The sequence below is a fragment of the Aquarana catesbeiana genome, linkage group LG06 (assembly GCF_042186555.1).
Source record: "Aquarana catesbeiana isolate 2022-GZ linkage group LG06, ASM4218655v1, whole genome shotgun sequence".
NCBI lineage: Eukaryota > Metazoa > Chordata > Amphibia > Anura > Ranidae > Aquarana > Aquarana catesbeiana.
The window spans coordinates 133,544,149-133,568,752 of record NC_133329.1 but is presented as its reverse complement, the minus strand read 5'-3'; the positions used below and the strand labels follow the sequence as shown (position 1 = coordinate 133,568,752).

General features: G+C 41.9%; 1 protein-coding gene across 3 annotated transcripts in view; it reads right to left on the bottom strand.

Moving 5' to 3' along the window:
• Positions 1-24,604, bottom strand: part of PRKAR1B (protein kinase cAMP-dependent type I regulatory subunit beta) — a 358,697-nt gene that overhangs the window by 291,031 nt on the left and 43,062 nt on the right. For all 3 annotated transcript variants that reach the window (XM_073636848.1, XM_073636847.1, XM_073636849.1), the window contains one exon: positions 10,227-10,397. In XM_073636848.1, coding sequence (XP_073492949.1) covers positions 10,227-10,397 — 171 coding nt within the window. The remainder of the gene's footprint in view (positions 1-10,226; positions 10,398-24,604) is intronic.

Sequence of the window (24,604 nt, the reverse complement as noted above, 5' to 3'; positions counted from 1 at the left end):
TAACAATAAAACCTGGAAGCTGGCTGCAGAGCTGCACCAGATTTTGCACTCTCTAATTTTAGTAAATAACCCCCAGCTGTGAACAAGGCCTAAAAAAAATTTTCTGACCATGTCAAAACTTCAGAGCTATCCTGTGTCCTGTGCACACTTTCCATGTTATCTACAGAGGTCTAACTAGCCCTCCTAGTTCTTGTCTTGGACTACAGAACTATTTTTTTTCTATGTTGTGGAGCTGAGGAAAGTGGTTTTGACCAGTTTAGCAAAAGAAAGCTGAGCAGGCCTGACACCACTATAATCTGCATGGGAAATGTGCATGTATTGTAGAGATAACCTGCATATTTTCTACTTTACATACAATGTAAAGATGCACAAACACATAAAATCATAAAAACAGTCATTTTGTGTCTTTGACCAGTTCCGAAGTGCCCAAGATCTCCTTCTAATCAGACTGTAACCAGCCAATCTTGACAACAATCATTTCATACGTATGGGCCCCTTTAGCCTCATAGCATATTGTGTTTCAGATGTATTTAAATTCAAGTTATTTCCAAAACAGAAGGATAACCCAAAGGTCTAGTGCAAAGATATGTCCAAAGATATCTAACTTGTTTTTACTTGAATACTTCAACCAGACGCCACCTGCCCATAATTCCTATCTGTCCCTGGGGCAACAAGTTCTATGCCAACGTGCACGAAAATCATTAAACTACTAACGCCATCCAACAATCCTCCTTGTATGAGAAACTATGCATCCCTTCCTCTTTAGACAAAAGCAATATCCTGAGGTGTTTAAAAGATTTCTGTGCAATGACAGAGGTTAAGCAGCTATTAAAAGGGATCCATCCACAGGCAATTTCCACCTCCATGTAGCAGATGCCAGATTAATGGCCCATCTTTATTGCCATGAGAAATGGCAAACCTTGTGCCTTCTCAAAACGAAAGAGCAGTTTATTTTACTATTTTTCCAATATGGCAAGATTAACGCGTCTGGCCCCCAGATCACACACGGTTGTGCAGCGCGGTGGGTTGAGGGTATCTTTTGCAGCCAGAAATCAATAAGCTAGTTTAAAAATAGATAAACCTGAATTATGCAGCATGAAAAAAAAGGTCCCTGAGTTGTACAATATCTAAAGAATGTGAAGATGTTAATCTAATCTCCTAAATCCACAATAATGAAAGGCTTTACGGTGTTGTACTGCGAACAGCACAAACCGAATCTGCTGAAACAGGAAAAAAGCGGGGATAATATATTACAAATTATGGCTGGCACACACACAGGGCTAGACAAATTAACTGTAGGATTCAGCAACTACCAGGCACTCCCAGTGGGGATTTCCAAATCATAAAAAATCCACTCTTACTGTCGTAAAGTAGTGCCTTTCACAGCTTCCCATAAAACAACAATCTGCCCTCATGCCCTGGGCAAAAATTATCATAAGACATTCATGGGCTATTATCTAAGCAAAGCTACAGTGTATCTAAAGGCAATTTTTTTTTTGTTTTGGATAGAGCGGGAAAGGGTTAGGACCCCTGATACATTTTTATTGCTGTCTGTGTTCCCATAATGGTGATTTTCCCTCTCTATTTGCCCACTGTCACTCAACTAAATTTGGGAGGGGAAATCTAACATTTTGCGTTTACACTGGAACAGAAAAAAAGAGAAATCATCTAATGAGGACACCTGTTTGAGACCCCTTTCACACTGGGGCCACGGGTCCGTTAGCGGTAAAGCACGGCTAGTTTTAGTGGCGCTTTACCGTCGTTTTAGCAGGGCTTTTCGGCTGCTAGCGGAGCGCTTTTAACCCCCCGCTAGCAGCCGAAGAATGGGTTAAAACTGCCTGTGTTGCGGCGCTTTGGAAGCACTTTACAGGTGCTTCAGAAGCACTGCCCATTCATTCCAATGGGAAAGATGCTTCTTGCAGGACTTTTTTTCCCGTCCCGCAAGCCCACCGCAAGCACACCGCCCCAGTGTGAAAGCACTCGGGCTTTCACACTGGGGAGGCATGAGAGGCAGTTTACAGGTGCTATTTTTAGCGATAAAATGCCTGAAAACTGCCTCGGTGTGAAAGGGGTCTTAGTGACAAATATCTAAGGCTAATTTCACACTGAAAGGGCCTGGCATTAGTGGTAAAGCGACATTAGTTTTAGCGGTGCTTTATCACCATTTTAATGGTGCTTTTTGGATGCTTTTAAACCCCGCTAGTGGCCAAAGAAAGGGTAAAAGTACCCGTTTTGTGGTGCTGCCGAAGCGCTTTGCAGGCACTTTGGTAGCGCTGCCCATTCATATCGATGGATGCTGCTTGCAGGACTTTTTCTAACGTCCCGCAAGCACACCACCCCAGTGTGAAAGTACTCAGGCTTTTACATTGGGGAGGCACAGGAGGCGTTTTTCAGGTGCTTTACAGGCGCTATTTCTAACGCTAAAATGCCTGAAAAACACCTTAGTGTGAAAGTAGCCTTTAAGAGAGTAATCTCCACACCAAGGGGACATTTAGTTTGTCTCATTTTTCTCAACAAAACAAACTCAAGACCACCACAATGGTCCAAGCCTCATTTGGCTCAGACCTAGACTTCTTTCTTTGGTTACAACTAGGTTCCTGTTTGGAGTACCGACAGTATACCAAACTATCTGAGCTTTAACACATTCGAAAAAATATGCAACAAAGCGGTCCTGGTTAGAGACACGCCCTATCACAATTTTATCCATTTTGGTAACTGGCAAACATCAATGAGAACCAGGCTTTCTATCAAAATTCCACTTCCCCTCCCCCACTAACCCCATATCCCCCCCCCATCCCCCTCACCCTTCTCTCCCCCATCTACCCCCCACCCCTAGTTCTTCCTTCCTGCTCATCCCCCAGGCTTACACCGTACATTTAACTTGAAAATACAGACAATGGTAGGGCCATGATACAACCAATATGGAGCATAACATGTTTTCTGACATTTTCTGCATCATGTATGTGCTAACTGGCTAATCCTCATAACTGGGACCCAATTGTGGAATGTATGCTTATGTTCCTAAATATTTTATTGCCTTTGTATGCTGTATTGTCTGCTCTGTAACTCGCTCATTTTAAATAAAGAATTTATATTAAAAAAAACCCTCACATGCAGGACCTTCTCACTGTACACCAGAGCCATTGTCATTAGAGTGGAAGTGGTTGCTAGTAACAGGAATAAAGAGTGTTCCCACTCCTATTGACACTAAAGATAGGGCACTATTCCTTCCAATGAAACATACAATGGGGCACTACTCTTCACACTGACGCAAAAGATAGAGGGCACTATTCCTCTTACGCCAACGATAGGGCAGTATTTTTCCCACTGACACCAAAAGTAGGGCACTATTCCTCTAACTGACACCAACAATGGGGCTCTATTCTTCCCACTGACACCAAAGATAGAGGGCACTATTCCTTTCACAGATCCCAATGATAAAGCACTATTACTCCCACTGACACCAATGACAGGTCACAATTCCTTTCCACAGACACCAAATGACAGAGCGCTATTCCTCCCACTGACACCAAGGATAGTATACTATTCTTCCCACTGATATCAGCAATGGGAACTATTTCTCCAATTGACACCAAATATACAGCACTGTTCCCCCGACTAACACAAAGCAATGGAGCATTTTACCACCCAATGATATCAAATATAGAGTGCCTTGCAAAAGAGAAGGCCGCACATCAAAACTCATGGACCGGGCAAGGAGGGCATTAATCAGAGAGGCAGCACAGAGACCTAAGGTAACCATGGAGGAGCTGCAGAGTTCCACAGCAGAGACTGGAGTATCTGTACATAGGACGACAATAAGCCGTTCGCTCCATAGAGTTGGGCTTTATGACAGAGTGGCCAGAAGAATGCCATTACTTTCAGCAAAAAACAAAATTGCACGTTTTGAGTTTGCGAAAAGGCACGTGGGAGACTCCCAAAATGTATGGAGGAAGGTGCTCTGGTCTGATGAGAATAAAATTGAACTTTTTGGCCATCAAAGAAAACGCTATGTCTGGCGCAAACCCAACACATCACATCACCCAAAGAACACGATCACCACAGTGAAACATGGTGGTGGCAGCATCATGCTGTGGGGATGTTTTTCAGCAGTCGGGACTGGGAAACTGATCAGAGTTGAGAGAAAGATGGATGGTGCTAAATACACTGACCCCAATGACAGAACATTATTCCTCCCTCTGACAAAAGCATGTAGGCTATTTTCTCATCCACTGAGGGACACAGAAAGTTTTTGACCTTCAGGGCATCCAAAAGCAGTCCAACTGAGGGGTAGGCAACACAGTAAACTACAATTAATAAGACCAATGTAACAACAAGAACTGTGGAATGCCTGCAGCCTAAAGAGCCACCTAAACAATCTTACTTACATAGGTGGCCTTGCACAACTCCTCCAGGGTCACAAATTGTTGCAGACAGAGGTTAGCAGCACTATGCCTGGAAGCAGGCTCTTCTGCTGTAGGCTCACTGGGTTGTTCCTTCACAGCAGAAAAGTCTATCAAATCCTCGGTCTCTGGAACTGGTGTCTGGGGATAGAGGTTCACCATCTCCTGTCCCTGAAAACCAGAAGATGTTACCGGTGCTGGGCAGAGGCTAGCAGAGCTCAGCTTTGTTGTTACGCTTTAGTTGGAATTTCAGTAAATGTTACATCCTTCAATGAAGAGTTAATAAACTCCATGCTTTATGTAATGGTGGCTGGGGAGAGAGGACGACCACCTCTTCTCCCAAGTCTTTGAACTGCTGCTGGGGAGTGACTCACACTGGGCCTCAGGAACTGCCACGGATGTGGGGCAGAGGTCTTGGACCCTTTGTCCGGTTGTCAGCACTTCAGCTTTGGAGACGACATCAATCTACAGAGTTTCTGCTGACGATTCTTGGGCATGCTGCTGAATGTGTTCTAGCAGTTCCCTGTATTCCCTTTCTAGGTGCTGTTCTTTCTTTAGCAAACATTCCAGATCAGGTTTAAGCTCTGATACCCCTGCGAGGCCGAGCATAGCTTTTCTGTATTCTTGCAGGTTCTCAAAGGTAGGTTCCCCTTCATCGGCAAACACAAAAACATTTGTAAGGCTCTACCACAGCAATCCAGGGCCGCCAAAGTCATATCCCTCCGGAGAGCATTCTGTTGTCTCTCCTAAATATTCCTGCTCTGCGTGCCATTGCAGAACCTGATATCGAATTGTCCAGCTCTATCTCCTGGTGGACCAGCCTGTCCAACTCAGTCACCCATTGCTCCTGAGGCTGCTCTCCCAGGAATGCCATCCACAACTTCTGTTGGTCACTGGCCCGTTGCTTTGGGGTTGGAAAGCACTTGCCCTGGTGTATACCAGCGACCTGGAGGGCTCCAATTCAGAGCCCCACCCAAATCTGCTGCCTGAGCTCCAGGTATTCATCTGCAGACACAGACCTGGAGTATGCAGAAAAGACAAACTGCAGCACTCTGATGGCAGGTCCATATCTCCGCTAGGGTGACTGAAGTCTGCTATTATGATCTTGGATCCCGGTGGGGGTTTGGATGTCCCAGGCACAAGGAAGCATCCCACTGCTGCCAACCAAATGTGACGGACTCCGGACACCCTGACTGGGTATCTCCGCCAAGAAGCTGCTTCCCAAAATCTGGAACACGAGACCAGTGAATCTGGCTATAGTTACCTCAAGAACTAGGGAATACCAGTTTTGGAGTAAACCAGAATAAGAACTGTTTATCTGAAAACTTACACAGAATATATACACCACAGAACATCCCCCCTCCTGATCATATTATCCTAACAATACAAACTGTAACCAGAAAATAATTACAACAACCGACATATACTATAAACATTACGTTAATTAGCCACCTGGATGACTCAGTGCCCACCCAGACTTTTCGGAAATCTCATTCCAGGTCAAACTTCCTGGCCCCTACAATACTGAATACAGTCTACTGTATTCAACAGGAGAACCAGGGCTTTCCAGATCTCATTCCATCTTTATTTTCACAATACATCTGTCCACTGAGTCCCAAGCTGGCAGAGACCATCATGGCCTCTTTAATAATTTCCTTATGCATTACATAACAGAACATCTTCCTAAATGCTTGAAGCTCCCTCAGATGCCAGGGCCCATAGTCTGTAAGCAAGAGGCTAGCATTCAGTCCCCTCCAAAAGCCTCTGTCCCAGGTGAGTCTTTCACAATATTTACATGAAAAATTTTGTGTCTAGAGTTCAACATTAAAGGTACATTAGTCCATGAAAAACTGCAACCCACTAGCTTCTCATTTGCCTTCAGGATTTCATTGCTGATATCAAGCAAGAATGTTTGAGGCTCATTTCACAAAGCTAACACATTGGGATAGGGATTCTTATTTTATTAAAAAATAGTGACAGTTATTTCCAAGTCCAATGAAATTTGAAATTTTCTGTCACACGTCTAAAATAAAGATCCTTTCCCTAGCATTAAAGCTTTGTTAAATGAGACTATAGTAACCTCAGTGTATACATAAACTAACTACCCACTCCGTGGGCTGCCGATTCCAACTACTTGCCAATTCCCTCCACCTGTACAAGCAAGTTAAAATGCTGGGTGGCAACTGGAATTTGCAATTTGAAACCCACCCACAGTGATATCTAGCAACATTGCACTTATGGTAGTTCATGATAAACACATGACAGAGACAGGTGACATGGGTTCTTCAAGGAAAAACAGTCATGACTGGGCTTATACAAGAATCTTAAATATTCTTATAATTATGCAAGCAGTTGTGTGCCAATTGGCATATATGAATTCATATTAAGAATGCTATCATTACAGGTATTAACTACATACAGCTACAAGAATAACAAGATTTTTGTATGTATCATATAATCTGTTTCTTGAAGTTAATTAAGGGACAGAATCAGTAGTAATTCTGAGACAACTGGGTTATGCTGCCTTTAAGAGGAATTTGATACTAGCAAACAAAAAAGCCATTGGCCAGCCAGGTATAGCCCCTCTCACTCCCAGCATGCTTCAGTATTATAGAAAAGAAGTGATTAGGAGTACATCACAAACACAAAGAGGGTGATTTGCTAAAAGCAAATACATTGTTTACTTTGCAAAGGAAGTTGCACTCTGCAAGGGAAGCTTCACCAGAGCTTAGTGACTGTAGTAAAACTTCACTTTGCAAAGAATACCCAATCATGTGCAAGGAAAAAAAATGCATTTTTTTTCCTTGCACATGATTGGATGATGTAAGTCAGCAGTGCTTCACCTCATTCACTGAGCTCTGGGGAACATTCCCTTGCAAAGCGTAACTGCACTTGCAAAGTGAACAGTCTATTTGCCTTTAGTAAATCAACTCCAGAGTGTTGGGATCTGTGTCCCTTAATGAACTTCAAGAAATAGATTTTATGGTAAGTAAACAAAATACTGTTTTCCTTATCATTCAATAAGGGAAATAAGATCAGTAGTAATTCTGAGACAACTGGGATGAACAAAACCAGTCCACCTGAGGAGTGGGTAACACAGCAAACAGTTAAGCAAATGCTAACAATGAAAGCAACAATGAAACCGGGAGCTGCCTGAAAGTCAAAGAGCTGCCTGAAGGACCTTATGCCCTAAGCTGACATTAGATGAACTTGAAAATCCACCTGGTAAAACTTAGAGAACATATGAACAGAGAACAAGGTAGCAGTCTTCCAAATCTGCAAAACAGTTCCCTGATGCTGAAAAGCGCAAGAAGCTTTAATAGACCTAGTAGACTGTACCTTGACTGGATAGACTGGATCCTTACCCTTTCGACCATAGTTTGATTATCTGTCTGAGTCACTTAGAAATAGTTTTCTTTGGGCCTTTGTGGGGCCCATCAGAAAATCACAAAAAGGACATCTATTTGCCTGATGGAAGTAGTAGCAGAGAGACAAACTTGTACAGCACAAACCACATCTAGAAAATAGAGTGAAATATCCTTCTGATGAACAGAAGCTAGGCAGAGGGATGGAAGAACCATTTCCTAATTAGGGTGGAAAGCTGAAACTACCCAAGGAAGGAACAAGGCTAAAGGAATAAAAACCTTATATTTGTGTAAGAACAAGTAGGATTCTTTATAGGACAAAGCCAAAGAAACATGTTTCAGAGGTGATGGAAACAAGGAATGCAACCATGTGGGTGAAAGTGGAAAGGGGAATATTCCTGTTAGGTTCAAAGGCTGGTTTTTGGAACACTGACAGAACCAAGTTTAAATCCCATGGAGTCACAGGAGGCTTTACAGAAAAGGAACACAAGCCCTGAACTAAAGTCGTGACCTATGAATAGGAGGCTCGTGGTCTTTGGAAAAGGATCACAAGGACAAAAGGACCAAGTTTGTCACTCGATGGTACTTCAAAGTCAAATGCTAATCCAGATCTAACTGAAAAAAGTCAGTAAGGCTGGCCATAGATGGGTTGAATTATTATTATTATACACGATTTATATAGCACCAACAGTTTACACAGTGCTTTACAACTTAAGGATAGACAGTACAAATACAATACACTTTAATACAGCAGGAACCAGCCGGGATTTTATCTGTGTGGGCAAGCTGAATGTACCAAGTTAATTGATCCATCAACACCTCTCACCAATCAAAGTAAGCATTCCATGTGCAATGGTGGATCTTTCAGTAAGTAGACTTCCTAGTGTTCAATGGAATTGGAATCAGTGAATGAAAAATACTCCTCCCTCTCAAGGCTTGGGCTTCAATAGCAATTCTAGTAAAGCCAATGATTATGAAGCAGGATGGTAAAAGGATCCTTGGCATAAGAGATCAGGTTGATCTGGAAGAGCCCACATTGTGTCTGTCATGAGTCTGGTCAGGACAAATAAGATAGCTAGTAGAATTTGGTAAAACGTTCTTGTTCAGAGAAAAGACGTTCCATCCTCCTGGGACACCAACAAAAAACTGAAGCGTGCTGGGCTGGGAGGGGTTATCCCTAGCTGGGCAATGGCTCTTTTGTTTGCAAGTGTTTGATTCCACCTAAAGGCAGCAGTATAACCCAACTGTCTCAAAATTACTACTGATCTTGTGTCCCTTATTGAAAAATGAAGAAACAACATTTTTCACTATTGTGGGCATCTAAATTAGAAAATCCTTGTAATTAAGAGGAATGTATCAGATACAGTACATGGATCTGTATTTTTATACCATTTTTAGAAGCTGGGAGATAGCATTTAAAGCAGAACTAAATCCTCTTACTCTCCTATCCATCGAGAGTAATGCTATCATTGCATCTGTTTGGATCTGAACTTGTGACCAGCTATAACACTAGCCGTTTGAGGCCATGAAAGTTTAGTTAGTAGGAGCTGACATAAGCACAATGGCAACTGTGACAGATTACCAGAAGCAAACCTTAAATGTAGCATACATTGCAGATGCACCAGTAGGCACAATGTAAATTAAAACACTACAAAAAAATAAAACTGGTATATTTTATTAAAGTGGAACTTTAGTCAGAAATTCTGCTAGAGCACTTCAGGATGACCCCTTTTACAGGTATAACTATGTAAAACATTGAAAATAAGTGTCTATAATGTTTAAAATCTAATAATACACAGTCTCACCCTGCTCTGCACATGCTCAGTCGCTCTTCATTTTTGACATTCAAAGCAGGGTTGCCAATCGCCAGTAAATTTACTGACATTTTGTAAAAATCTGTGATTTTTTTACAACTGCCAGTAAATATCAAGGGCTGATAATTTCATGTTGTGTTGACTTTTTAAGTGTAAATCAAGCAAATTACTTTGTTATAGGTATTGTCAGTGTTTCCAAATCATGTTTATACTGTTCAAATATTCACTGTGTTAGTTTTCAATAGGAGTTCTGTAATTTCTCAGGTTGCCAGTAAAAAATGTGTTCCGCCAGTAAATTTTCCATGTTTGGTCAGTAAAAAATGCTGCGGGAGGTTGGCAACCCTGAATCAGAGTCACTAGAAGCCAATCTGATGTTAGCCTGTTGCTCAAGAGATCTGGGCTTCAGCAAAATAGCAGCCTCCAGTAAGAAGTAACAGGAGCAATACTGGAGGAAATTTACAGAACACACTAATTGTGGTAGCATAATTATTTATGTGGAATGTATGTTCCTTGCTAAAGAACTTTTTTTTTTTATCAAGTTGGTAAAGCTGTGTACTTTTATTCAGGCTTATTCTACCAAGATGGCATTCAATAAGAGTATGCTATCCATAAAAAGAAAAAAAACTAAGATAAAGATACATTACCTTCCTAACATAAGACACGGCATCTTCTTCAGTGTAAACTTCTGCACTGACTCCTCCTCTCCTGCGTCTGGCCTTAACCACCGGATTTGGAGGTGGAGGGGAGATTTCATCATCATGAGAGTCTGATTGGGAGTTTGACTTCTGCTGAGCCAATATCTGTTTGCATTCTTCCTGTGAATATAGAATAAGAAGGTTATTAATACAAATTCATTGTCAAAACATACAAGAACAATTATGGAAGAAAAATTATTACAAAAAAGCTTCCACTCAGGGCAAAAATGCTACTGCGACAACTATAGATTTTGCAATCATACTTTTATTTACAGCTCTAAAGGCCAACTCCGGGCACATAAAAAACTGTCATTGCAGTGGGTCCCCACACTACAAGGTTTTAAAGCGCACTTTTAATAGGAGTACAGGAATAAGGTCCCTCCAACAGTACAACTGGTCCCATTAAAACCTCCCCTCCAAAGTTCTCCTGTCCACTGTTAGTCTCCTGCCTCCCCCATGTAGAATGCAGTCTTAACAGCACTGCATTGTCTAGGACAATGATGAAGGACCTTCTACAACCTGTAGGATCGGAGGGAATCAAGAAGAGCATAGGTGCTGGTCAAACAGGGAGTGGGGTAAGTAATGCAGCCTTCTCATTTCCCCCTAGAGATAAGGAGCATTAAACTCATGCAGAGGATGGAGGGGAACCAAGCACTATAAGGGTTTTGATGGGTTTTCCAAGGTTATATAATGAATATCAATTGTGTCTTTGGGGTTTCAGCTTGATTCTTAATAAATTGTTAAGCTGTGAAATAGTAAATGGAGGATGGAGGCTGTGGTCCACACACAGGCCAAGTAAGCCATACATTTCAGAGCTAACCCGTGTTTGGTATACTTGGATACATCCATTACCACAGAGAAAGATGGCAGCCTATAGGTACCAAAGTGCCTCAGAATTTAAAAAAGATTTTGTTACTTCATCTATCTAGTGCAAGTGTCAGAGTCTCTAACTAGCCCTTCCCTCGACTCACTTATACTCACCTTCACATCACTTCACAGTGCACTTTAGGGCGAACCAGTACAATGCCCATGCAGGGCAAATCAACAAGCTTCCCTGTTGTACGTACTCTCCCGTTTTTCTTCCCAACTGATCCACTTGATCACTGGGAGCACAGAGAAAATACTTGCTACTTCCAAGATATGAGGAAGCATGTGACTCAATGTGATAGCATTGCTGTTTGACCAATGGCTACTCGGAATCCAATGCTGTCACATGGAGGCAAAGAGAGATTCCTCAGTCCTCTGTAAGTGACTTGTTGCTTCCTCTCCTTACTGCAGCCAGTGAGTGGAGTGGTGAGGGAGTGAAGGTGAAGGTAAATATATGCAGCTTAGGAGGTCAGCAATTTAGTGAGCATGCAGCTTTGCTCTGCATGAGCAACACATTACGCTATTACTTTAAAGGATAAGTCCACTTGTAAATGATTTAAAATGTTTGCATAGACATTGTTGAGTTTAAACATTTTCCAGCTTCTCTACAAATACCCCGGTGGTGAAATATCTGCTCATGGTTGGACATACCTTTTAAAAAACTAAATTTTTAAAACATGTTTGGTCTTCTAATAGACCCACGTACACCAAGCAACCTTACAATTATACCATATTGCGTATGCTTTTTCTTACCCTATATACTGAAAGCTGTTACCATAGGCCAACAAGTGTTGAAGGATCTGTTTAAGGGGCCTATGTGTCTTACAGCATTATGAGTATTTAAAGCGAATTTTCACCCTCAGCAAAGACCTCCCTCGTTTCCACCCTTAATCTCAGGACAATGCTGAGTATCAGGGTGAGTATCGGAAATGTGCCATCCAGACCACCCGGGGGATACTAATGGCTCATTCATACCATGTCCGATGAGCTGCACTGCTCTGCTTAAATCAACATAGACTCAATACAAGGGCACAACTGTTTTCTATGTGTGGGCACCACAGAGGTTTAGTGCTTAGTACTCCTGCCTTACAACACTAAGGTCTTTGGTTTAAATCCCAACCAGGGCACTACCTGCATGTTTGCATGTTCTCCCTGTGCTTGTGTGGATTTCCTCCTATACTCCAAATAAAAAACTGGTGGAAGAAATTGGCTCTAGTATGTGTATGTATGTGAAATAGGGGCCTTGGATTGTAAACTCCTTGAAGGCAGTATGGTAAAGTGCTACATGAATTGTCAGTTGAATGAAATGTAATTTTGTGACATTTCAATAAAAAGAAAAAAAGGTAAAAGGTGCAATGTGTTTTAACAACGCATCGAACTACCCTTCACAACACACACCACACAATCACAGCAGAATTCCTCAGATTTTTGTATTTTTATTATCTTGCAGCAGTTGTAATAAAGCTGCAGATTTGATATGCACTAAACTTTAAGTAAAGCAAGCTTTACTGAACATTTATTATTACAATACAGTACTGTTGGCAGTTCTTTGCATGTAGAAATATGCAGCATACCGCAATACAACAGCGCCCCTAGTGGCTTGTTTAACTACTGCTGAAAATAAGAAGTATTCTCCACTACAGGGTCAATGATCACATTTAAAAACGAAAAAGCTGACATGAACACAGTACATTTTAAGCACAGTGGCTAAGTGGACTAGGGTCATCAGTTCGAATCCCAACCATGGCACTACCTGTTTGAAGTTTGCATGTTTTCTGTGTACCTGCGTGGGTTTCATCCCACACTCCAAAGACATGCTAGTAGATTAATCAGCTCCTGTCTAGATTGGACCTAGTATGTCTATGAATGTGAGTTAAGGACTTTAGATTGTAAGCTACTTGAGGTAGGAACTGTTTGAATGTACAATATATGTAAAGCTGTGTAAATTGTCAGCGCTATATAAGTACCTAAAATAAATCAAACAGGCGCAATGGTAAAAACCTGATTATTTCTTCACATTAACTTTTATGAAAGGGTTGTCAGGGTCTAAAGTGTGCGTAAACCACAAGGTCTCATGCACATGGATGTATAGCAGGGCCTGTGTGCTGAAGAATAAAATCCCCATCGCTTTCCTGCGCCCAGGGAGCCCCATGTGCAGCATACAGCCTCAGATACATGGCTGCATGCAGCCTTGCAACATTTCCCAGAACATGACCGCATACATCAAGTGAATTGGCTCCCTGGGCACAAGAATGCGACCATGATTTTACACTTCAGCACACAGGCCCTGCAATGCAACTGTGTGCACGATTCCTAACAATTAATTTCTCTTTTTTGCTCTTTTCTGCTAAATATTTTATTAAAAGTGTTTGCTGTATCCGTTTGATAAGTACAAAAAAAAAACAGTTGATTTTGCCAAAAATCTTGTGAGCTGATCACTTCCTGGAGGAGGAGGGCCCTTTCCTTGTGACGGTGGCCTGCAGTGCACACCTGTGCCTAGGAGATATTTATTTTGTAGCTAGTAAGGTAACACTACACTGGGGTACAAGGCCTCGACAAGGGGGTGCGTGGGAAACCAAGATGAGCAGCTGCACCAGGCACAATGTTTTAATGTGGGGGAGAGGAAGCATAGCTAAACTAAACTGTAGCAGTAGACACTAGTGGCATTTTGTGTCGTTATTATACAGAAGTGGATTGTGACTGGAGTGCCCTCTACTAACAGTCACCTATAAATGATGATGATGCCACAGACTCCTCTCCATTCTGCAAGTATATGGTTCCTTCTGCAGCTGTACAGGTACTACAATGAGAGAGGGAGGGGTGTGGTGAGGGAGGTGCCTGAATGATACGTACCACCAATCCCTGCCCTTTGCGTTACTTACTGCTGACCCCTGCACTCTGTTACTTACTACTGACCTCTGAGTTACATATTACTTGCCCCTGAACTCTGCTTTACTTACTACTGACTCCTGGACTCTTGGTTACTTACTACAAACCTGTGCACTCTAAGTTACTTACTACTGACCCCCGAACTCTGAATTACTTAGTACTGACCCCTGTGTTACTTACTACTGATTTATGAACTCTGCATTACTTACTACTGTCCCCTGAACCCTAGGTTATTTACTACTGACCCCTGTACTCTGCATTAATTACTAGTGACCCCTGAACTCTGCATCACTTACCATTGACCCTTACATTCTGCATTACTTACTATTGACTCCTGAATTCTGCAATACTTATTACTGACTCTGCTTTACTTAATATTTACCCCTTGCACTCTGCATTACTTACTACTGACCTCTGCACTACTTACTACTGACCCCTGAACTCTGTGTTACTTAATAGTGATCCCTGCACACTGTGTTACTTACAACTGACCCCTGTGCTCTGCATTACATATTACTGACCCATAAACTCTGCTTTACCTACTACTGACCCCTTAACTCTGCATCATTTACTATTGACCCTTGTATGATGCATTACTTACTACTAGACCCTGAAATCTGCATTACTTACTGCTGATCTCTGCACTGTGCATTACTTGCTGACCCCTGAACTGTGTTATTTCAGTCAGTAATAAGTAATGCAAAGTTCAGGGGTCAGTAGTGACTGACCCCTGCAGTCACTACTACTTACTACTAACCCCACAATGCTGTGTTTTTTACTAATGACCCCTGAACTCTGCATTTTTTATTTACAGGCCCCTGCACTCAGCTTTACCTACTACTGACCCCTTGAACTCTGTGTACCTTACAAATGATTACAGGCATACCCCACTTTTAAGTACACAATGGGGTTTATTTACTAAAGCTGGAAAGTGCAAAATCAGGCTCACTTCTGCATAGAAACCAATGAGCTTCCAGGTTTTATAACCAAAGCTTAATTGAACAAGCTGGGGGTTAGAAACTCATTGGTTTCTATGCAGAAGTGAGCTTGATTTTGCACTTTCCAACTTTAGTAAATAAACCCCATTGTGTACTTAAAAGTATGGTATGCCTGTACTTTTTACTGACTCCATGAGCGGCATTACTTACTCTTGGCTCCTGCATTCAAAGCCCTCTCCTTATACCTGACCAGTCCACAATTAGTGTCCAAGGAGCCACAGCACTTCCAGACCCCCAAGCTCCCCATATTTTCCTGATTGCCTGTTTTTTTCTCTTGCATTGTCATGATTACTCATTTATTCTAATAATTTCAGCATATGTGTCCTATAGAAGAAAAGTATTGGGAAGGTTGTGGCATCTGAACTCACAGAACTCATCAGCAGATAATGGACTGTAATGACTTGCCATCAATGCCATGCCAAGGTCCAGTGAGTACAGCTCGACGGGGGGGGGGGGGGATTTAGGCTGGAAGTGGTTTTGTCATGGGGGTGAGGGATTGTATTAGGAGGAGAAATGAATGTTTCTTTTTAGAGGCACTTCGTGTTTTATTTACTTTTGGCCTTTACACTCTGGATTACTTACTCCTGACCCCTGCACTCTGTGTGTTACCCACTTCTGACTTCTGCACTTTGTGTGTTATGCAATCTTGACCCAGAGCAAAGTGGGCCTGGGTATTAGTAGACCATATTTGACCACACTCAACACTCAACAATACAAGCTATTTTCCCCAGAGCAAAGTAGGCCTGGGTATTAGTAGACCATATTTGACCACACTCAACACTCAACAATACAAGCTATTTTGCTTTTGACCCCCCCCCCAATAAAAGTGGGAGCGATCAGTAGGGTGTCCCTGGATTTAATTTGGAAAATCTGATCACCTTACCGTACATTGTACATTCAGATGTATCTATGCCCGGGAGTGAGAGGTGGATCATACAGATGCGAACAGCCAACTCATACAAATCAATGACATGCTGGCAGAAGCCATGGCTGTATGGTTATATGCAAATCCCACTGGGAGAGATTTACTAACATTGGTGCACACAGAATCTGGTGCAGCTGTGCATAGTAACCAATAAGCTTATAAGCTTTATTCTCAAAGCTTAATTGAACAAACTTTAGGCCCCTTTCTCACGGATGATCCAATCAGGTCCTCCTGTCAGTTTTTCAGGCGGATCTGATCGGATGGTCTTTGTATCCTTATGTATCAGTGGGTATAAACAGACTTGTGCCGTTTTACAACCACCTACCTCCGATCCGGTCCACAAAAAAAAAAAAACTGAGGGAGATCCGTCCTCCTCGTATAGGCAAATCAGATTGGAGGGCAGTCGAGCGTAAAGGGACAGCCAGTCCATTTACACCCGGCTGCCCATAGAGCAGAGCGGGCTCGGTCCATGTCCGCTGTATATAAACATGGACCTGTCATCTGTCCACTCTGCTTAGCAAGGGATCAGTGGACAGATCCCCTGTTGGGGAAAGCGGATCCGCCCCATGTGAAAGGGACCTAAGTTAATTAAGCTGATTGTTTACTATGCACAGCTGCACCAGATTCTGTGTGCACCAGTTTTAGTAAATCTCCCCCCATTGTTTACGTGCTTACTGGGCCTTACGCCCTGCTCTGAACTCAGATGGCCTGTGTTCAATTAGACTGTGACATGTATGGCCAGCTTTAGATATACCGATTACATAAAAAGGGCAATGATACACAAATGGCATCATAAAAAAGCAGCAACCACTCAAGTTTCAACCTACTGTAGCGTGATCAGTGAAAAGTGATTTCTGACCGGTTGCTATGGTCCTTTTCCCTGCCATGTTGAACAGGCCCAATTTAGTGTCTTTCATTCATCTTAACATGGTATCTGTCTGAGAATATGAAATTCTACGGAACATCAGACTGGTTGGTCTCTGTACAATGGACAGAGCGTTTATCTGTGCAGCTCAAGTGTGTCAGTACAGATCTGAGTAATATGATTACACACTCATATTTCCTGGGTAAATGTCAAAGCAATTTCTACTCCTAGATATAATACAATGTTGAAAGGCTTTCTTGAGATCTGCCTGTAGTTATTAAAAATGATACGCGATGTGACTACTAAAACGTGGGAGAAAATGTGAAAAATGACACCAGTACAAAAAGATAATTAAAAACTGTGATCACAGCATATTTGTGCAATAAAATATTCTATCTGCCCCTGAGGTCAAGCAGAAGAGTAAACTGTCTCTGGATGGTAATACCACCCTGCAAGCTTAGTCAACTGTGGCTCTTCAGCCAGTTTCCAGAGATGCTCCTGGCCAGGCTCTGCAGAGGCTTGCCTAAAGAGCACATTGTTCTCCAGCTTCTGAACATGTTTATGGTACTGAAGTATCTATGAAAGAATTTGCAACAAACATTTTCTTCATCAATAAGGCTCATGCACATTTGCCTGGACAGAGTAAAAGATGGGCGTATTTTTGGCACACATAGGTTGGTCTTGATGGACTCACATAGCTTGGACTTGAGGGACCTATGTCATTTTTCGACCTCACCTACTATGTAATAGTCCCAGGTGGTGTGTGCAGCTCACTGCCAGCTGCCTGTCAAAATCAATGACAGGCTGAAATATGCAGCAGCTGTAGACACATTTGAGTGGTACTCACATACAGAGCCATATAAATACAGTGACGTAAGCCCCGAAAACAGTTTGCATAAAGCCCTGTATACGATTACCGTTCAGATGCAAGTGCAACTGCTGTGTATTTCAGCCTGTCATTGATTTTAACAGAGCTGTTGGCAGCAGGCTGTGTGCACTACTTGAGACTACTGGGCATCACAATACACCTAGTTTTTTTGCTGTATGGGCAAATACGTTCGTGTGCATGAGCCTATAAACTCTATGAATTCATTTCTATCATTCACATTTATCCAATTTAAAAGCTCTTCCATCAATGACTATCTCTGTGTTTTAGAAGCCTAAAGCCCCAGACTACACAATTTTACATGGTTGCTTAAATGGCAGGTTGTACAGATGCATATTTTGTGATGTTTCTTTGTACTATATCTCCATATTTTGTCTTGGAGCATGTATTGTACATGTTTTTTTTTTAATTCGGTAAAAAAAAAAAAAATTGAATTTTATGTATATGACTTTGTGGTTTTGTCTAGTTTTAGTTTGTTATACTTTTACAGTCCCAGTCTTTGGACATTACCTTTTTTCGTAGTTCTGTCATTAATTTGTATAATGCACTTACTGTAGGTTTTTACTGCACATGTTTCAGGGCACAGATAATCCTACCTAAAAGAGTCATTGTAAGTAACTTAGCTCAATTCCTATACTTAAAACTTGCCCTAATACTGGCCATACAAGTGGCAATTTGATCACACAAATTGCTTTCAACATTTTTATCGAAATTGCAAATTAAACGAAGAGTAAAATGACAGCTTCGACTAAAGTAAAGAAGCAGAATCAAAATTACCCTAATCAAATGTAGTGATAAAATCGAATCAATTTGACTGTAATTCCTGTAGTTTTTCATTTTAATGTTATTTTAATTCAGTCTCAATTTCCCTTCACCCTTCCTTTAAAAAACGTTACAGAAGTTGCTATGCCAAGTGTATAGACAGAAAACATTTTGATTAAAACTTTGGCACATTACATCAATACAAGCCCTGTTTTGACTTTACAATTAACCGAATTCTGGTAGTCGTAGGTAGTAAATTGTTTAATATCTGACAATTATTGTAGTTTGTATTTATGATTCCCAGTGGATAGAAAGTGGTTGGATTTGCTTGATTTTACTGAAAATTCTCACATGTATCTTTAAAGAGGTTGTAAAAGCTGAAGGTTTTTTACTGCTGCAAGCCCCCCCCCCATAGTCACCTGAGCCCCTCTCGATCCAGCCTTGGTTGCCCTGGGACTCCCTCTCCTCATTGGCTAAGGCAGCAGCGGGAGCAATTGGCTCCCACTGCTGTCAATCACAGCCAGTGAGCAGATAAGGAGAGAGTGGGGGAGGAGGCCGAGTCACAGCTTTATGTGTATTATGCACATATAGAGCAGGGCCCAGGAGCAAGCACGCACCAGTGTCCCCATAGCAAGCGGCTTACTATTCAGGGGAATTGTCAAGGGGGAGGAGCCAGGAGTGTCGACAGGGAACCCAAGAAGAGGAGGATGGGGGTTGCTCTGTGCAAATCCACTGCACAGAGCAGGTAAGTATAACATGTTTGTTATTTTTCTTTTTAAAAAGCTGAAACCTTTAATACTACTTTAACTTACCCCTACAACTAACCTTCAGCCTTAGACCCCATTCACACAGGGACGACTTGTCAGGCGACCTAGTCGCCTGACAAGTCGCCTCCCGTTCTGTACTATGGAGCCGTTCTAAGGGGAGCGACGCAAGTCGCTCCGACTTAGAAAAAGGTTCCTGTACGACTTCGGGGGCGACTTGGGGCGACTTGCATAGACTTCTATGCAGAAGTCGTTTTGCAAGTCGCCCGGGCAGTCGTTTGCAGGTCGCCTCGCTGAGGCGACCTGCAAGTCGTGTTGCCCCTGTGTGAATGGGGTCTGTCCACTTTAAACCACACCCTATCCTCACCTTAAGACATACACTTGCCTAATTTTAAAGCTTTTAAATAAATTTCAACAATAGCCATCTGTAACATGTGGTTTTAATCATCTTTAATGTCACAGAATAAGCACAGAAATCATTGGAAATTTTTAATTGTTTGGAAACTCAAAACTGGGAAACAAGTGACACTAGCAATAGATTATTGCGGCTGAAAGAAACATTACCATAAAGCTGCCAAGTGTGTGGACAGCATAAGTCCGAAACCTAATCGTCAATCTATTTTTTTTTTTTTTTTTTTATTGTAGGCTTATTCTGGCCATACATTTACCATTTTTTGGCTGTTTTGGAAGCTTTACATCAGGTTTTAAATGAAATCATCTTTTCATGGATTTGAACATTTTGGTTTCCACTTGCAGGTGGAGAAATGAGGCAAATAAACTGAAAATTATTTTGCTTGCAATGTAATAGAAATGAAAGCCAGTCCATGGTTACACCACCATCCTCTCTCCACTTCAGCTTCATACATAACAGGCTTGCTAAACCTAGGATTATATAAAGGGATTAAAATAAAATAGGTCTTATTTTTTTTCTTAAATTTTAATGCTGAGGTGACTTACAGGTGTTGATGCCTCTTGGTATATTACCCACTTGAGCTCCGAAAAAGTTTTACCCCCTTCATGACCAGACCATTTTTTGCTATTTAGTACTGCACTACTTTAAGTGGTAATTTCTCAATCAACACTGTACCCAAACGAAATGTACGATATATACATTTTATTCACACAAATAGAGCTTTCTTTTGGTGGTATTTCATCACCACTGGGTTTTCTATTTTTTATTATATGAACGAAAAAAAGACTGAAAATGTCTGCTATAAAACATATCCAATAAAAAAAAAAAAAATTCTTCATAAATGTTGGCGAAAATGTTTTCTGCACCATGTCTTTGGTAAATGAAATCCCAATAAGTGTATATTTACTGGTTTGTGTGAACCTTATAGTGTTTACTACAAACTATAGTATATATACTTGAAATTTTTTTTTTATACTGGTAATGGCGGTGATCAGTGACTTATAATGGGACTGTGCGGCGGACAATCTGACACTAACTGACACTGGGTGAGAACAGACTTACTGATGCTGACATCACCGGTGACACTACTACAGTGATCAGTGATAATACTAAACACCAGCGGCACTTTGCTTGCCTTTATCCGACCCTTGGGGCACTTTTCCTCCCAATGATACACTCACTATTCTGTCAAGTAACATCAACAATGGAGCACAATTTTTCCTAATGATACCAACAATGGGGTGCTATTCCTTCCAATTATACCAACGATGGGGCACTATTCCTCCAATTAATACCAAATGTGGTAATGCTTACTCCCACAGATGCCAGGAAAAGATCCACTCCCGCTATCCACAGTCTGGCGCCTCTAAAGTCTGAAGGACAATACACTGACCCTTTGTTTAGAAAATTTGTAGACCCATGCTATACACTGTAATGCCCTGTATACACGGTCGGATTTTCGGACGGAAAATGTGTGATAGGACCTTGTTGTCGGAAATTCCGACCGTGTGTAGGCTCCATCACACATTTTCCATCGGAATTTCCGACACACAAAGTTTGAGAGCAGGCTATAAAATTTTCCGACAACAAAATCTGTTGTCAGAAATTCAGATCGTGTGTACACAAATCTGGCGCACAAAGTGCCACGCATGCTCAGAATAAATAAAGAGACAAAAGCTATTGGCTACTGCCCCGTTTATAGTCCCGACGTACGTGTTTTACATCACCGCGTTTAGAACGATCGGATTTTCCAACAACTTTGTGTGACCGTGTGTATGCAAGACAAGTTTGAGCCAACATCCGTCGGAAAAAATCCATGGATTTTGTTGTCGGAATGTCCGATCAATGTCCGACTGTATGTACAGGGCATAACAGTACTAATGACACTGGCTGGAAAGGGATTAAAATCTTGGGATAATTAAGGGGTTAAAGTGTAAGTTCACCTTTACAGAAAATCTGTAAAGTGAACTGACACTGGACCCCCTCCAACCCCCCCCCCCCCCGTTCCAGCTAACCTGGAGTCTGGCAATCCCCCACACTTACAGCTCGCATTGCCGCTGTACCGGTCCGGGGATTTGAAATGTACGCGGCTTTCTCCCCTCTTCACCCAAAGTGACAGGACGGGCTGCGTGGGTTCTGATTGGTTGGCGCCGCCCATGTGACAGTGCCGACCAATTAGAATGCTCCTAAACGTACCTTTTGACGAGGTACGTTTCGGAGATTAAGTAGAGGGGATTTCTGAGCCTCAGACCGGTGAGGCGGTGACCCAATGTGTCAGTGTGGGAGATCACCGCGCTCCAGGTCAGCAAGACTGGGAGGGGTGAGGAGGGCGTCCTCTGTAAGTTCACCTTACAGATTTTTCTGTAAAGGTGAACTTACCCTTTAGGTTTGTGCCAAACAAATGTAATGTGTGTATTATGTGCTGCTTTCTACTAAAAATCTTTTCGTTCCTTCTCCCAGCCGTAGGAGCCACACGTCAACAGTACAATGTGGGCGGGCGCTCCTGAAGAGGATAAAGCTGACATTTCTACCTCTTCCAGCTGGTCCCTTTTGTGCTGGCTACACTTTTCTGTTTCGGGGGGCTTCTTTCCTTTACATCAGAGGTTTCCAAACTATGGCCCTCCAGTTGTTCAGGAACTACAATTCCCATCATGCCTAGTCATGTCTGTGAATGTCAGAGATTTACAATGCCTCATGGAACGCGTAGTTCCGTAACAGCTGGAGGGCCGTAGTTTGATGATCCCTGCTTTACATGGTTCTATAGAGCTATCCTTCTGTGCCCCTGCTTTGATAACATTTCCCTGATGTGATTGCGCTGCCTGCCCCAACATGCCCAGGCAGCCCAAAAGGACAGACACTCCAAGGGAAGTGATTGATAAGTGGTTTCCGAGATTTTGCTTCAGAAGCCATTGTCAAACACTTCCTTGGAAGGAGCCATGCCTTGTGTAAGTAGGCTGGGCTTCCTGTGCATGTAGGCACAGACAACATGACCACGTCTGGGAAATATTAGGAATGCAGGTGCACGTATCCTCCAGTTCCCTTGCACGTTCGCTCACCCAGAATTTTGAGGAAGCAGTGCACATGGACCTGGAGGATGTATCTGTACAACACAGATCTGAGCTATATGGGACATATGGGACATAATTGTTTATACTTCTGTGTAGAGCTGCGTGATTAATCGTTATGAATCAAAATCGCAATCTTTTTACCTTCCCGATCTTCAAAACAGCATGTCACGATTCTTTCTAACAAGTGCAGAGAGTTCTCACAGCTGGAAAAAAAAAATCCAGGCAGCCTGCCAAGTTTTATCACAAGACCCTCCGGCGTGTAAATGAAGGAAGTTTAACCATTTAAAGACCAAACCTTTTCTGACATTTGTTGCTTACAAGTAAAAATTATTATTTTCTGCTAGAAAATTACTTGAAACACCCAAACATGATTATATGTTTTTTTAGCAGAGACCCTATAGAATAAAATGGCGGTTGTTGCAATATTTTATGTCACACCATATTTGCGCAGCGGTCTTTCAAACAAAATTGTTTTTGGAAAAAATACACTTTAGTGAATAAAAATAAATAAATAAACAGTAAAGTTAGCTCAACTTTTTTTAGATAATGTGAAAGAAGATGTTACACCGCGAGAGAATCGTGATCTTTATTCTAAGCAAAATAAAAATGTGATTCTCATTTTAGCCAAAATGTGCAGCTCTACTTCTGTGCTAAAATAGTCTATACAGATGTGTTTTTGTATAAGGCTCAGTTCACAGTCCTGCGACTTAGGATCCGACTTGTGAGACCAAAGTCACAGGACATGTGAAAGACATTACAATTGACACAACTAAAGACACTGTGACTTCAGAAAAGGTACCTGCACTACTTTGATGTGACTTTGATACGGCTTCAGCGCCAGAGAGTGTAAAAGTCGTATCAAAGTTGTGTGAACTAAACCTTAAAAGTTTAGGTTTTAGTACTACTTTAAAGGATATAATATTCTACACTTGCTGTCATTTTGATTTTAATATGGACATTATAAAAATGAAAGCGAAAGTGACTGTCGGTATAGAAAAGTCTTTCAAGTAAACCATACCAAACCATAGAAGACTTTAAACACTTAAATTAGAGCAGAAGTAGGGTGCTACTACCCAATATGATCAGAAGATTTGATTATAGCTACCTGGGGGTGGAAAGGCAGTCGCACAGCTGCAGTAGCAATCATGAGAAAAGATGGTCCGCAACTCCTTGCTTGCTCTTTAAAATCTTTAAAATTTATTGATTCTCCATAAAAGACACAGACAGCAGATGTAAACGCGTTTCGGCCTTGCAGGCCTTGTTCACTACCCTTAAACACTTACCTTTGCCACGTCACCAGAAATCACTCTGATCCTGCAAAATGGCCCCCCAAGTCTGCTGGGAAACCAACACTTTCACGTGTCACGTCTCCTAAATCCCCTGTTACTCTCACTGGTTCTTCTTGTGGACCTTCAATCATTGCAGCATGGTAATGTGGAGGTCAACAGTGGGAATCAATGAGAGCTTCGGAGTAATCAGGAGATCAACACTCAAGGAAGTGTTAATTTCCCAGGGGACCATTTCCAAGATTAAAGTGGCACTGTGGGCAGCAGGAAAGGTAAATATTGTATATACACTCTTCTATTATAGGTATAGCTTGCCTATATTAGTTTTCTACAGTGACAGGTTAGCTAAATGTTTTATCCACTGGATTTGGGATGTGCTGCTCATCTTGGTTCTCAAACAGTATTCCTGCAGGTAACCTGTACACCGGTGGTGGTCAACCTACTTTAAATCGGAGGGCTAAAGTGTGGACCCTGGGATTGCCAAAGGGTCGCACATAAAATTCATTGAATGTAATGATACTACAGAAAGCTGTCAAAGATTGCAGATGTGCAGGAGATGTTTAAAGACACAGGACATGCATCAATAGATAGTCAGAGACAATATA